Here is a 16,262-nt window from a genome sequence, read left to right on the forward strand (position 1 = left end):
GTTTTTTGTTGTTCGGTTTTTTTGTTTGTTTTGTTGGGTTTTTTGTTTTATTTATTTATTTGTGGGAAAGAACTAAAATTATTTTTCCTCTAAACTTAAAATTCAGGTCTGATAAGCCTCTCTGTGCTGTTCTGCGTTTGCCAAGCAGTTGCTTTAACCTAGAGCTGAGACATGTTTCTGGGTTAGTCCTCGGTTGTGAAAACAGAACATTTTGGTCTACTGCTTAGAACTTCCAGCTTTTCTATTGGGGAAGAAGGATCATCTGTATTTCCACTAAAAATGGATGCTTGCAGACGGAGCGTTTGAAAGCAAGGTTAGGGGGAGCACTCCTTTTTTTTTTTTTTTTTTTTTTTTTTCCGCCATTAGCTGAACATGTGTGCTTATGTTTAACGATATCTTTTAAACTTCGGCTGTGTCCAAGCACCGAGCCAGCTTTTGACCGCTGAAGGCGGCGGCGGTCCCGGAGCCCGGCCCCGCTCCCCGCCCACAGGCCCGGCGGGACGGGGTCAGGGCGTCGCGGGCCTCGCCTCCTGCCCGCCCCCGCCATCTTAAACCGCTACTCGCCGGCAGCGGGGCCAGCGCGCCGGTCCCACCGCCCGGGGAGATGGCGGCGCCGGGCACGGCGGCTTGGACGTGGCTGCTGCGGCCGCCCACCGCCACCGAGCTGCTGCTGGCGGCCCTGTGCTGGCTCGGCTGCTACTGGCTGCTGCGGCGGCGGCCGCGGGCGCTGTCGGGGCTGCCGCCGGGCCCCGCGCCCTGGCCGCTCGTGGGCAACTTCGCCTTCGCCCTCCTGCCGCCGCCGCTGCTGCGCCGGTGGGCGGTGGATGTGCGGGACTGCGGCCGCGTCTCCCCCGCCTTCTCTCCGCATGTCTTCCTCACCAGCCTCACGAAGATGTACGGCAGCGTCTTCCGCCTCTTCGTGGGCAGCCGCCCCTTCATCGTGCTCAACACCTTCGAGGCGGTGCGGGAGGCGCTGGTGCAGAAGGCGGAGGTGTTCAGCGACCGGCCCTCCGTGCCCGTCGTCCTCATGATCACCCACAACAAGGGTAAGCGCCTGGGGGCGCCCAGCGGGTGTCGCTCGGGGAGCTGTCGTACCCCTATGGATGGCCAGGGCGATGGTACCGAGCGGGAGCTGCGAGCGGGGCTCGTGGCTGCTGTGCCAAAATTTATTGATAACTATTGTGAATTGCAGAGTGAACCATTTACTTGTTTTTTGCTCCTAGCGTGTGTCCTTCACCCTGCTGCTGACCGAAAGCGCGCAGAGAGAAACTCGCTCTCCCTTGAGGTGGACATACAGCATCCCCGTGAGCTGGGCAGTGCTGTGCTGTGCACCACAGCCCACCTCCGCATGACTGAAATGCCTGATCCCTTTAGCTCTGTTCACAGTAAAGGAACCGAGGAGTGGCTGAGGGAGCTGGGGTTGTTTAACCTGGAGGAGGCTCGGAGGGACCTTATCGCTCTCCCAACTACCTGAAAGGAGGTTGTAGCCAGGTGGGGGTTGGCCTCTTCTCCCAGGCAACCAGTGGTAGGACAAGAAGACATGGTCTCAAGCTGCACCAAGGGAGGTTTAGGTTGGACATTAGGAAGAATTTCACAGAAAGGGTGATTAGGTGTTGAAATTGGCTGCCCAGGGAGGTGGTAGAGTCACTATCCCTAGCGGTGTTTAAGGAAAGACTGGATATGGCACTTAGTGCCATGGTCTAGTTGACATGGTGGTGTTCAATCATAAATTGGACTCAATCTTAGAGGTCTTTTCCAACCTAATTGATTTTGTGACTGGCAGTTGTGCAGGGGTTTAAGGAACCACTGGTCTGTCATATAAGGGCTTTCTGATTTTGACTGTGTCAGGAGAAGAAATTTCCAAACTTTGGTAGTGGTACAAAAATGAGTGCTTCCCCAGTTCTTACCAAGGTAACGATTGCAAAGAGCAGGTTTCTGTGGAGTCCTGTAGCTGTGCAGTCTGTGCTGCCTATGTGCAAGCTACTGTTGCTGAGATGTTTGCAGGTGTGTTATTCTGCTTGTCAGAACTTATTGAGTATATTTGGGTTTGTGGTTTGTTTGTTTGTTTGTTTTTTGGGGTTTTTTTGTTTGTTTTGTTATTGGTTTTTTGTTTTGTTTTTTATTGGGGTTTTTTTACAGGTCAAAGGAGAGTTTACTAGCTTTTGCAAGAAGAGGGCATGGAGAGTGTAAATGCATACTGGCAGTACTGCAGTTAGAATTTCTTCATGTTTAGTTTTTAGGTCATTATGGATGTCAGTGTTTGTGGAAAACTAATTTTCCATTTCCAGTTAGGAAGTGTAGCCCAGAAGGCTTGTTAGTGTGCTAGCTTGTTGTGAAACTTATCTTTTTTTATTTTTTATCAACTTATCTTTAATTTGTTGTTGGGTTTTATGTTTGGTTTTTGTTTTGTTTTTAGTGAACCAGAATTACCCTTGTAAGGATAAGAGGAAAGTGAGAGACCTAGATCATGTTTATCAAAATGTGATCAGGTACCATTGCTGAACTTGGTTTAAAAAATAAAAAAATAAATTATAAATTATATTGATCTGAGATAGATATTGCTGACACATTATCATGCGTGAGTATTTTTAGGTACAGTACTTTTAGCAAGAACTGGGGGAGGAAAGGGGAAGAGGAGTTAGATAATTTTAGTAGTGCTGTAAAACTGCATGTTTAAGCTCATGGTGGATTTCTTTTTCCTTAAATACTGTGTATTTCGTGTTTCATGTTCTCTGACAGGCTTTTTTGAACATGGTGAACCAAGGTTAGCAAGGGCAATTAGCTGCTTTCACTAGTGGATGTTCCAGGAGAGTTAACTGTGTAAGGAACCTGTTGTCCAGAGCCAGAATGTGCTGCAGCCAAGTCCAGGGACTGTCCCTGCCTGTGTTGCGCTGCAGCAGGGACATTACATTGCTTTACGTTTAGTTTTATCTGGAAGGTCACCGTAACTGCGCTCAGGCACGAGGACTGTTACATGAGGGCTGCCCAGTGGTCCATAAAACATCCTGATCTGGTGTGTAGCGCTTATGTTCACTGGTGCAACACGTTGAATTGCCACAGATGTGGGAGTGTTGTAGAATGAGCCACAGGGGTGGTGTATTTTGAGTATACAAAGGGAAAAGTCAGTGAACGTGGGCAGTGCGGGCTGCTGGTTCTCCAAAAGCCAGTGTAAGTTACAGGTGCTCTCACTGGGCTGGCTTGGGTTTAGTGGTAGCATGAAGGAGATGACTGAACATCTGTGATGCTACATTTGTGATAACTACTCTTTCTTTTTTGTCTGTGGTTCATGGAGAAGGGCAATGGGTTACAACACTCAAACTGGAGAACTCTGAAAGTTGGTCTGAGAGCCTCCTGAACATAGGTTCAGGAGTTTGTGGTGAGACTTTACTGCAGGTCAGGACAGAGGCAGTTGTGTTAGTATGTGCTAGGAAAGGAAATTATAAAAGCAGGATGATGGGTAACTTCAGATCTGCTGGTCACAACTGGGGTACTACAGCACTGGGACGCTTTGAGTCAGTAAGTGTTCATTTGGGGTTTCTATATCTTTGTTCTATAAGCAAGCTACAGGGTATGAACTTACAGGGCTATTTTCTTGTAAGCTACGTTTTCTGTCGTAGTTTTGTCTTTACCCTGAGCTGACCTGCTGGGTATGGTATGGAAGAAAGCAGGGCTTATCTTAGCTTTGTGGCTTGATTGTGTGTAACATGCAAATGGAATATTGTGCCTGGGGAGAGCAAGTAGAAGTATCAGAAATGGCAAATACTGTATTTCAACGACTTGATTAGTAAAGAAGGGAGACCTCCTTGGCTGGATGGGAAGTTCCATGAGAACTTAAGGGAGAAGGTAGAAGTTAAGTCTTAATTGAAGGCTTCTGCACATACATCTGTGGGAAGAAAAATACTAGGCTGGGGGAAAATGTAGACTTTGGTGGTTTTGTTTTAGTAAAGCGTTTTTGTATTTTATATCTATGAGAGGTAGCAGTGACTCAATCTCTAGAGTGGATGGAGTCTGAGTGGTTGTCTGCCATTTTAGCCCTGCCCTGTGCACATCCAGATGTGGACATCTGACAACACAGAAGTTAAGTGTTAGTTAAGGTCATGAATTCTGTGTTGGTCAATGCTCCCAGTATTGCAGTAACACTAAAGCTAGCAGAAAGAAATGGGGGGGAGGGAGGGTAAATTAGCTGTTGCCAGAACTTGCTTCTTGTAAGAATTTAAATTCTTTTCATGTAAAAAAGAAGAAAATGAACTCTGGTTCTATGAGTTTGTTGGTTGTATTGAAAGGTTTTCATTATCAGTTTGTTGAATTAGCCTTCTGCAATGAGCATGAAGTCCTGGTTATTCTTGTTGCTTCATTATTGTATTTTCTTCAGGTTTTTGTTTATTTGTTTTATTTTGCTTTAGTTTGTGGAAGGTTTTGGGTTTTTGGTTAGGGTTGTTTTGTTTTTTTTAAAGAGTAGAGTTGTCTATGCTGGGTACCTTGACTTTTCAGGGCAGGCAGAGATTTTCTTTGAAAACAGCAAAGGACTATTCTGTTAGTGTAGCTTAGTAGTGATCCAGTTGACAGTTTGCTTTCTCCTCTTATCTCTGTTACTATAACTTCATGCTCTTCTTCCTCCTCAGTCTGTCTCCTGTGTTATTCTTTCCCTATTTGCAAATCAGTTATTAGTATTCTGCAGGAATTTGGGTTTTCAGGATGTCAGAAAACACCATGGTATGCAGCCACATCCTGTGCAGGACTGCTGGAGAGACTCTGGGTGTGGGAAGGTGTGTTGTTGGTGTCAGCTTTTCTGGGGCACTAAGAGAGTCTTTTTTACATTCAAGACAATAGGTTGGTTTTATTTTATGAAAGTATTTGAATCCTAAAACTTACTTTCCTAATGACAGAAACGGGAACAGATTGTGGATATATAGTCTGGTTTTGAGATATTTGTTGTGGGATAGAAATAGTGATAACTTTGTTTTATTCCAAGAAATCCATGTTTCTTTTCCACCCCAGCCACAAACCTTGGAAATGTTGGTTCTTGGCCAAATTCAGCCCCGAATATGCCTGTTTTTTCACTTACCCTACTCGAGGACACCAAGTTAACCATGGAGTACATTAGATATAGCAGGCTGTGTGTTTGTCACGCTGCGGTGTCTTTGGTGTGGCCTTTTAATTCAACGGAAGAGATATTTCTGTTCGTAAGTGAGCAATAGTTATACTTGAAGCTAAGGGAGTTAATTTAAATGGTGTTTCGTAATTACACAATCATGCAGAACAAGTGCCTGGAGGCATCAAAACTGATGCAGTTTGAGATGCAAATCAAGCAGGTTTTTGCCAAGTGGCTCTGAAGCTGTCTTTACCTTCCCAGTTCGTTCAGAGTATGTGTATCCTTTATTTTTATTACAACTTAAAGAAAAACCTTGCTTGTAATAGAAACATATGCAAAAAGTATTGAGAAGTTTGTATAACATGAAGGCGAAAAGAAATACAAACTAGATTGTGCTTTAATGTCTTCTGTTCTGCTTCGCTGAAGGAATTCCTATCTCAGGACACTGAGGAGAAAAGGCAATAGCTAATCTATGTCCCAGAATAACAGTTCCTAAAAAATTATAATTTGTAATGAAGCATCTACAATACCTCTTCTCCATCCATCTTGCAAAGACTAATAAAACTACTGATGTAACTTCAATATTAATTTCATGGATTGGGAAAAGGAGGAACAGGATTTCCCAAAGCTGTTATAAAGAATCTTGTGTTCTTCCTCTAGCTCCTAGCCTAGTGCTTGGGATAGATTTATTGTGTATCATTTCCCTCTTTTCTGGGTCTTGGGTTGCAGGTCCATATAATTATTTCTTGTTGAAAATAGGACATCTTGGTTTCAGACTCTTCCTTTCTTTTTCAGGTGTTATTTTTGCACCATACGGTCCTGTCTGGAAGCAACAGAGGAAATTCTCTCTCTCAACATTGCGTCATTTTGGAGTAGGGAGACATAGCTTAGAGCCTAAAATCATTGAGGAGCTGAACTTCATAAAGGAAGAAATGCTGAAGCATGGGAAGGATCCATTTAATCCCTTTCCAATCATTCGCAACGCAGTGTCCAATGTTATCTGTTCCATGGCCTTTGGCAAGCGTTTTAACTACGAAGATGTTGAGTTCAAGACAATGCTGAAGAACATGGCCCGTGCACTGGAGCTGAGCGTGAACAGCTACATGATCCTGGTCAACATCTGCCCTTGGCTCTACTACCTTCCCTTTGGGCCTTTCCGGGAGCTTCGGCAAACAGAACTAGATATTACTGCTTTTCTAAAGAAAATAATTGCACAGCACAGGGACACACTGGATGCAGCAAATCCCAGGGACTTCATTGATATGTACTTCATCCATGCGGAAGAGGAGAAGAACAACAAGGAGAGCAGCTTTAATGATGACTACCTATTTTTTATCATTGGTGACCTCTTCATTGCAGGCACAGATACTACTTCCAACACATTACTGTGGTGTCTGCTCTACATGTCCCTTTACCCAGAAGTACAGGGTAAGACTATTTTTATTCTAGGTGATTTATTCCAGACTGTAAAGCTCTAGATGGATGCTCAGAAACAGAAGCAAACAGCGACAGTGCAGATATCATTTGAAGTGCAAACAATGTGTGTATGTGCAATTTGAAAGGCTGATATGTAATCAGACATCTTCTATCCTCCTGTGCTTTGAAGACCTCTAGGTTAGTGATATTAAGTACTAAATGGCCTTTTAATCTGTGCATTTCTTCTGTTTTGGGGCAAATCTTTTCCAAATAATTCCAGGGAACTTTAGTGTGTTTGAGAAACTTTGGCAATTGTGGCATTCCAGGCATATAGTAGTGATACAAGATATGTAAGATCCATAGTGGTAAGGTTTGCTTTTATGCCTTCTGAGCAGGGAGGTTGTTGAGCCTAGTGGCAGAGGCTGGGGAAGTGAAACACTATCCACTGTAGAGGAAGATCAAATCAGAGACAGTTTAAGCAAATTGGACTTGGCACAAGTGCACAGCACCAGCTGGTCAGTGTCTTTGGACAGGCCTCTCCCCAGGAGTCTTGAGTGGTCATTTCAATGGTCAGCCTTGAGTAAGTGGTTGATGATGGCAGGGGGTGAGAGGGTAAGACACAAGGAACACATGACCCCAAAGAAGTGGCAGAAGGAATTGATTTTGCTCATTATTAGGGAAAGATGACTGAGGGGAAACCTTATGCTGTCTACAGCTACCTGATTGGAAGATGCTGAGAAGATGGGGACAGTCTCCCCTGAGGTGTGCAGTGGAAGGGAGAGAAGCAGCAGAGACAGTCTACAACAAGAAAATTCTAATCAGATACTAGGAAAAAAAACCCTACCCTGTTGAAGATGGCAAAGGAGTGCAACGGATTTTCCCTAGAGTTAATAGAATCTCTGACTTTAAAAGTATTCGAAACTCAGTGGGTTATGACCCTGAGTAGGCTCATCTACCCTCAGAGTCTGATCTGTCTAGAATAATCACTTCTAAATAGGTCGAGATCATAGTTTATTGCACCAAGTCAACCAGTTTGTTGACCAAAGATTGCACAATGGGGCATCAGTTCAATACGTGGAAGAGAGAGTTCAATGGGACAGCTGCAAAATAAACTTTTATTGCATAGGCTTATTCTTCTGGTTTTGATGTCTGCATGTTATCACTGCTTGACTTGATATGCAGTTACATGAATTAGATATATTCTAAATTACACAAATGAGATCTGGAAGAGTGTTGTGTTGGTTTGGGTTTTTTAACCTCTTTCCTACCTGCGTGTTACTGTATGTCTATGTGCTGGTCAATTTTCCTTCTTCTGGTGATCTCTTTTATTGCTTTTCTCCAATTCCACCTTTCCTTATGTGGCTGTTGTTGAGTAATCTAAATAAGCTCAATAGTCTAGAGTGTATCACTTAGCTATGGAATGTGATTCTCTTACTTCTAGTATCCTGTTCCTTATGTATCCTGATTGCCTTGGAGTAAGGTAGGGGCCTCTTTTTTTGACTCTGATAATGTGTTTCTCTTAAACATATTGACATGTTTTTTTCCCTAAAGAAAATACCTGAATTTTGTAACTTTTAGCAGTAGCAAATGTTGCTTGCAGACATGGAAAGGCAAGCTAAAGGCTATCAGGGAAAAAAATCTGGAATAGCCTTTTTCTCTTTGGAAACCAGTTTTGCTTTTTACATGGAAAAAGAAAAGGATTGGTGTGAGACAATGTGCTGAGGCCATGTGGAGTATTTGGTTTGTTCTGTTCCCTGACTTTGTTTTGGTCCTTAACTTCTGAAGATCTGTGAGACTTTTAAATACGTGAAAAGTTGTGGAGCAGTTCAAATATCATGCTGTTAGTGGAGAACTGCTCAAGTTTGTGTTTTTGCACTTAGCAACGTGAGCAGCAGTTTGGCTGCTTTCTGTATAGTTCAGCATTTCTTTACTAACTGAACAAATGAGTTGTTTGAGATGAAGCACTGATGTGACATTTGGCATGAGACAGTCTCCTTAATTTTATTTTTTTATGTTGAAAACTTTGTTTAAATTACTGCGCATACCTGAATACTGGGATATGGTGTGTCACTAATAAAAGTAGCAACCCCTCACAAAGAAAATTCTGGAGGGCCATGCCATCAGCAGCACATCTCTTGCTGTATTTTTTAATGTTCCTCATACATGAACTTTTTTACTAGTGAAACCATTAGGTGGCAGCAGCTGTTCATTGAACCCAGTTCAGGCAGCAATTCTGGATGTTACTTGGGAAACTGGGACACTTTTTTTTGTGTTGAGCTTTCATTTAATCTTGTGTCACTGCTAAGAGAAAAGTGCAAAAACTCAAGAGTATCAGCAGCCTGGTTGGAAAAGGCAGGCAGGACAACCACAAAGTATTCAGGATACAAAAGGTGAAAATTGAAAACTGACTTATTATTTTTGATTAAAGGTGTAGTTTTGAGGTCTCCTCTTTCAAGATTGTCTTTTGCTGTGTAGCCAGATTCCAAGTTACCTGTAAGAGAAGGCATATCATCCTGCATGTACATAGGTGAAGCAAATCTTGCATCTTGGAAACTTCTGTGAAGAGAACTAATTGGATGATGAGTCCTTTGAGAGATGAAAGGGACAAACAAATATTTTGACAGTTTATGCTTCCCATGAATGAGAAAGGAAATTAGCTCATTAACTTTTTTTTCCTTTGCAGAAGGGCTGTGTGGGAAAGGAGCATCTGCTGCTGCCTTTTGGGGGAACTGGGAAATAGCTGAGTTTAGGTTCTGTGAATAGAAAGTAAGAAGTGGCAAGAACAAGTTAAATGGCTTCTACACTTGCAGTAACAGCACCACAATTCCTGCTCCAGAATGAAGTGTCTAATGCAGCTGCATGAAAAGCTTTCCAATCTCTCTGTGTGCAGGCACACACTGCACACACTTCTCTTTTTGCTTAACGTTTTTAATGCGTGGCAGAAGCTTGATGTTTTCACCATTCAAATTACTGCATATATATATATATAATTAACCTCTTAAAGTAAGATTATGGATATATTTGGAATTACCACAGAACTTTTCCTGCACTCTTCCAATGCAGAAGTGTGAGCAATGTCTGTCATCTCAGTAGCTTTATTTTTGACAATTGTGCTTGGTTGTTTTCTTCTTAACTGAGCCTCTTCTTAAAGCTCATGCTGGCATAATTATTTCAGCTAGGGATCACATCTTGAAGTAATTTTTGAGAAATCTGTGTAAACAATGAAGCATAGACAGATGATATTGGGAAGATGTCTCCTGACATATTGTGCATCTTTTGAATTTCTTATTTTTCTTGCTCCCTTTGAATAGAGAAGGTTCATGCAGAAGTTGAAGCAGTTCTAGGACATGACAAAGTTCCCTCGCTTGCTCACAAGGCTCAAATGCCCTTCACAGAGGCAACCATTATGGAAGTGCAGAGGATGACTGCAGTTGTTCCCCTCTCTATTCCTCGAATGGCCTCAGAAACTGCTCGTAAGTGTTTCTAGAGACTTCTTACTTACAGTATTTCTTTTGGGGATGAAGATCTGATGGGACATGTAGTGATAATTTGCAAAGACCTCATTTATGTGTTAGACCTGTAACCCAAGTACGTAAAATGCCATTTTTAGAGAGTAGGTGGCCTCAAGATAGTCCTCTATTTAAGCAGCATATCTGACCTAACATCCTAATTTAGAGCAATTTCTTTTACGTGGATCAGCCTGTATTGACTGATATGCTTAGTTGTAGCTGGCAGCTGAGACTCCACCTTTGTACCTGAAACAGCAGAGTTGTTTTTGGCATTCTGACACAGAGGTCTGAAAACATCAGTTTGGAGCAGGTCATTGGTTAAAGGCTTATACCATTGACCTCCACGTATTTTTCCAGCTTATCTATTGATGAGCAATGGCTAAAGCCAGTGTAAGATAGTCATACTCAGCATTCAAACCCAGTACTGAATTGATCTTTTTTAATTGTTTTGGCTTCAGGACAGTGAGGTGCAACAAGCTGAAATGGGACTAGTAATTTCAAGACCCTCTTGTGACAACAGTTCAAAACCCATCCCTTTACTGTGCTGGGGCTCTATGACAGCACAGGAGTAAGAGGAAACTGGGTTGCAGCACTTGCATGCTGCAGAGTGCATTTCTTACAATTGCTGCTGCTTTTTCTCTGCAGGGAGCTGTTGGTGTAACTTGATGTCTTTCCAGCTGCTCAGGCCTGTGTGATTCTGACTCAACCAGGGTAGCAGAGATCACCTTTGCCTTAAGCTTTTGCTACATTTGCAACCCACTGCTAGGGATATAATTTTTTATGACATCCTCTAGTTGTCTTTTTAGTGATATGTTTCCCATGTTTACTTCTAGCAACTTGTCAGATCTCTGTCTCTGTGCTTTTGTTTCAAGTGCTGCAGGGATATACCATTCCTAAGGGCAGTGTGATTGTGCCCAACCTGTGGTCAGTACACAGAGATCCTAACATTTGGGAGAAACCAGATGAATTTCAACCATCAAGATTTCTGGATGAAAATGGGCAGCTAATTAAGAAAGAATCATTCATTCCTTTTGGAATGGGTAAGATAATCCACATTCAGTCATTGGGTGCTGGGGGGGTGGTGTTTCAAGTGCAGGGCCTTGGAGGTGTGAGATGTAAAAAATGCACGTAGGACCAACTATAGAACTTATTTTATTATTACAGTTGATGACTTGCAAAATGGGTTGGGTTCCTAAAGTCTCCAGCTGCCAGGCAGAAAGTATGACTTGTCCTTTGCTAATACTTTTGTTGCAGATGTAAATGCTGTTAATACAAAGTAATACTGATGAGCAGGGCTTAGAACAAAAGATTCAGAGTTCATAGCTTAATAGTAGCTTAAGCCTTTCTGTGTTTGGACTATGGTAGCACAGGAATTACATGTGTGTTAACAAAGGAATCAACTGTGTAAAGCCAGTAACATATCTCTTCTAACTGTTCTTCAGGTAAACGTGTGTGCATGGGAGAGCAGTTGGCAAAAATGGAGCTGTTCTTGATTTTCACAAGTTTAATGCAAAGTTTTACCTTTTTGTACCCTGAAAATGCTGCAAAACCATCCATGGAGGGAAGGTTTGGTCTGACTTTGGCTCCATGTCCATTCAACATAATAGCTTTGAAGAGATGATATAAAATCAAAAAAGATTTAGCAAAGAAATACTGCACTTTTAAAATCCAGCTTTTTTTTTGTTTCCATCTCTTGTTTCTTTTTTCTCAGGAAAACACTAACTGCATATGCTTTCATAGCCAGTGATCACTCCATTTAGACTTCTGGAAAGTAAAGATTTTCTTTGTCAGCTGTTGCATTCCACAAACAATCTGACAGCATAGTTTTCAATTTGATATTAAAACTTGCTGGGCTTAAACCCTGTCTATAAGCTATTGCTGTCAGTTTGTCAAATGTTAATTATGGGAGAATGGTCCAAAACATCTGTTAATGCTTTAGCAGATAGTAATTGTAAAAAATTGTAAAAGCAGCCCATAAACAATTAATTTACCAAAGGAGTGAAGGACATTGTGTAATATCAAAAGGATTAAGAAATGACAGGGTGTTAGCATTTTCTGTGTAAAGAAACATTGTAATTGAGCTTAACTAATGACATACACTTTTTGGAAACTACTAAATGACACTTCTGTTAACCTTGGAGGATTCTTTCTTGCAAGTAACTCATAGGTGTAGATAGGATTGAATCAGTCTGGATTCCTGGATTCAAACATACTTGACTATCAGGGCTCACTAAAAACATGTAGGTGCCAACTCTGAAAACCCCAGGTTTGAGGCCACATGGATGCTTGAATATGCCATATTCTCAACATGAAACAAGTGCAGCATATGGATGCAGATGTTTTATTTCGGCATATAAATGAGAGCAGAATCCTCTAACAAGAAACAGCAGAAGTCTGTTCTTTCTGGTGCCAAGCAGATATTCAAGATGACATCTGTGCTGCCTCTTGGCGTTCACTGTTTTCCCCACAGCAGCAGTGGCTGCAGTCTGGATGAGACCAACACCCACTCATAGGGAAAAACTCTACATGTGCAATCCTGGGCTCAGAGCTTGCACTCAAGTTTTTCATTCACCAGCAGTACGGACAGTACTGCCACAACCTCTTTGGCTTTGGGAACTGGACTCTTCAAATATGACTTCACAGTGGCATTAGAAGTGAAGGTCTTATACATTTACCATGGAGCAGGAAGAATCTGACAAACTTGAGGTTTGAGTATAATGTCTTTGTTATCTTCCACACGAAGTACAAATATCTAGTTCATATAGTACTACTGTATCAGTACCTTATTCTTTATATATGCAGAATCTTTATATATGCAGTGCTGTTAACCACTGTTAAACCAATGGCCAAGGAAACCTCATGTTAGGTGTTTTGGAACAGGGCGATCAGTCTTGCCTTGTATTTGAAAGATCTTTTAAACACATAAAGTGATCTTTGGGGGGGAATATGTAACAACCTTTAATTATTCTTAATTATTATTAAATCACTTTATACCCCTTTTGATCTAGCAGAATTTCATATCACATGAATTAAGTTCTTATGTACTCTTTTGAAGAAAGTTTTCTCCCCGTCACTGGAGATCTAGAGAATACTGGGAGTCCTCCTAATGTCAAGTTTACAAGAGTGGAATGTTAATTTGACTGTAATTTAGAATTGGGTATTCCATGGCAGAAACTGAATCTAAATTGTAAAAGAAGAATCAACTTTTCAGCTTTAAATTAATGTCTGGTTTTGTCACTTTTAAACTTGAAATTTTATAAGCCAGGTAGTGCCTAACAAAGACTGTAAGATAGTTATTTCGGATTTAAATTAAGGTTTTCTGTTACCTGTTTTGAATAACAGAGTGCCTTAATTTCTGAATTATGTATTTGATTGGTCAGGTATCCCTCTGTTTGTGTGAGAACTTCCAGTTCTTATGTAGGCTAACTTTGGACTTCATAAGCTTCTGTTGAATTTTTTATTAGTATGAAATTTTTGAAAACTTAGCACAACAAAAAGTTGATACCAATGCTAGTAAACTTGCTCTAAAAGCTAACAGTATTGGAGAATTAAGCACTCGTTTCTTTAATTTTGTATTTTCCAATGAATAAATAGATTCTGTACAGTCAGGATTTTTGTCTGAAAAATCCTTAAAATAGTATATGCTTGACTGAGAAGCTAAAATTTAGTGCTGATAATATTTATCTTTCTGTTGAAATGCCTTTTAAGCAGCATAATGATGTTGGTGTGCAACTGATCACTTATACAAAATATCTGTCCTTTTGATCAATGAGGACACATTTGAAAAGCACTTTAGTATTTTATTTTTACATTTTCCAAAGAAAACACAACTCGCATAATCCCCTAGTATGTGAAATTGTACATATTTGTGCTTGTTTTGCCTGCTGAGTTTAGTTTAAAATGTCACCTTTGAAAATTATCCTTTGAAAATTATTCTTCTGCAAATAGTATCTTGAGAATGTGGTTTTTGGTGATACCTGTAATCAAATGCTGCATCGTGTGACAAGCTAAAAATACTGATGCGAAGGTTCAATCACGTCAGTGTCTGTCAGAATGCAAGATGCCGTTAGAAATTACAGTAAAGACTTGCCTTTCATGCCTTCTAGATGCACTGAAATTTTCACAGGATGCCATCAAAGTAGCTAAGCAGTAGCATAAAAGCAACAAAATCTTTGTGGTTTTCAAAGTGTGTTGCCATCTTTGGCAAACTAAGTAAAATGGTAACAGATTTGGTTTGTGTTTGTAAATGTATCCTCCCCCTCTGTTTCTTTAGCAGAGGAAGCATATCAAATGCCTTGTTGAAAAATGTATATATAAGAGAGTGGCTGTTTCTGAATGCTGAAAATATCTTTGTGTCTAAAAATTACTTCAGACTTTGCTTCGATATATTTTTATTTTTAATAAAGTAATTCTCAAGTAAGTGTGTGACAGCTTTGCATAGTCCTTTTGATGAGTTCCACTTACTGACTAAGCTTGTGGTGTTTGGCATCTTACAACGAAAGTTTCTGAGTGACAAAATATTACAAAATGTTTTTGGATGAGGAGTGAAGGACGTGGGGGAACAAAGTGAAATTGGAAAAATACACTGCCAGGCATGTTATGATCAAATGATAAAGGAATGTTTTAAAAACACTCAGACAGAATAAAAGGAGAGAGAAGGGTAGAGATGAGGAAGATAAAAGGGCAAATGAGTTGTCACCAGGAGGAGATGCACAGTGTGCAAGAAAGAAAATCTTGGGTGGGAGCTGAGGTGTAGTTTTGTTGGACTCCTGGCATAGAGAGGCATGGAGGGCAGAGAGGGAAAAGGGTGGCCATGGAGAGCCTGGGGTGGAGGACAGAGAGCTGGGGCCCCTGGCCTAGAGGAGGCCCGGTGGAGGGAGGAGATCGTTATATATAGAAGGGAAGACCTGGGAGCAGACAGCTGAAGTGCTTGTGGGGAAGGAGTGAGTATGAGCACTGGTGTGTGCTGGAAGCTGGGCACTCAGGAGCAACAGCTGTATGTAGAAATTGTGTGTCTTATACCCTGGGCTTAGGTTGCAGGTTACTTGGCATAGTGCTTTTTATTTTGCCTTTTTTTTTTTTTAAGGGAAATTCATTAGTTACCCATTCAGCTGTCATTTGTATACACAAAGAACAGTAACTGAGTCTCTGTTTGAGTAAAGCTGTTCCCACAACCAGTTCCTGCTCCTGCCTAACCTACTGTCAGGTGAGGCTGAGTGAGGAAATGAGGAATTTTTTTGCATTGGGCTTTTGGTACAAAGTGCAGAGATATGAGAATCCTCTTATTTTTTTATTTGACTCAAACAAGCTGCTCAATGATTTACCCTGATGCTGACTTAAGTAGAATATGCTGTAATTGCTGTATTGTCAGCTGCTGCTGTTGCTGACTTGAAGTGCTGGTTGTTCTGGAGATAAATGAAATTACATGGAAAATCAGGTCTGTCTGCATCTGATATGATTCGGCTGTTAGTATTTATAAAGGAAGTAATTTTTTGTTGTTGTTTACTGTATGACTTGTGCTAGCCTGGAAATAAAATCCCCTTCTAGTCAGGAAACACTTGCTATAGAGAGAGCTTCTAATGCTGTGAACAGGAAGGACACTGAGGTGCTGGAGAGGGTCCAGAGAAGGGCAATGGAGCTGGTGAAGTGCCGAGAGGGTAAGTCCTGTGAGGAGCAGCTTAGGGAGCTGGGGCTGTTTAGCCTGGAGAAAAAGGAGGCTCCGGAGACCTTGTCGCTTTCTACAAGTGCCTGAAAGGAGGTTGTAGCCAGGTGGGAATCGGTCTGTTCTCCCGTACAAATAGCACTAGGACAAGAAGACATAAGCTCAAGCAGCACCTGGAGAGGTTTAGGATGAGCATTAGGAAGAATTTCTTCACATAAAGGGTGATTAGACATTGGAATGGGCTGCTCAGGAGGTAGTGGAGTCACAGTCCCTGGAGGTGTTTAAGGAAAGACTTGGTGCCATGGTCTAGTTTGACATGGTGTTCGGTCATGGGTTGGACTCGGTGATCTGAGAGATCTTTTCCGGCCCCGTTAACTCTGTGAACATGAGCAGCGGCAGCAGGAAGGTGAGTGCTGAGGAGGCAGCGCGGTGACCTCTGTGGCAAAGGACGGGCATCAGCGCAGCCACCGCCGCCGGCCCAGCGCCAGCCGGGGGCCAGCGGGAGCTCTGACCTCGGCGTTGCTGCTTGACTCCTCTTAAGGAATCGGAGGTAGCGTAGGTGAAAGACCCACCGCGTCTCTTC

General features: G+C 41.9%; 1 protein-coding gene across 1 annotated transcript; it reads left to right on the forward strand.

Moving 5' to 3' along the window:
• The first annotated feature begins 502 nt into the window (after positions 1-502).
• Positions 503-14,437, forward strand: LOC135413013 (cytochrome P450 2U1). Its single transcript, XM_064652077.1, has 5 exons — positions 503-1,046; positions 5,888-6,520; positions 9,820-9,981; positions 10,890-11,057; positions 11,460-14,437. The coding sequence occupies exons 1-5, from the start codon at positions 605-607 to the stop codon at positions 11,636-11,638; spliced, it is 1,584 nt and encodes a 527-aa protein (XP_064508147.1). The 5' UTR covers positions 503-604; the 3' UTR covers positions 11,639-14,437.
• The last annotated feature ends 1,825 nt before the right edge of the window (positions 14,438-16,262 follow it).

The sequence above is a fragment of the Pseudopipra pipra genome, chromosome 4, assembly GCF_036250125.1.
Source record: "Pseudopipra pipra isolate bDixPip1 chromosome 4, bDixPip1.hap1, whole genome shotgun sequence".
Classification (NCBI taxonomy): Eukaryota; Metazoa; Chordata; class Aves; order Passeriformes; family Pipridae; genus Pseudopipra; species Pseudopipra pipra.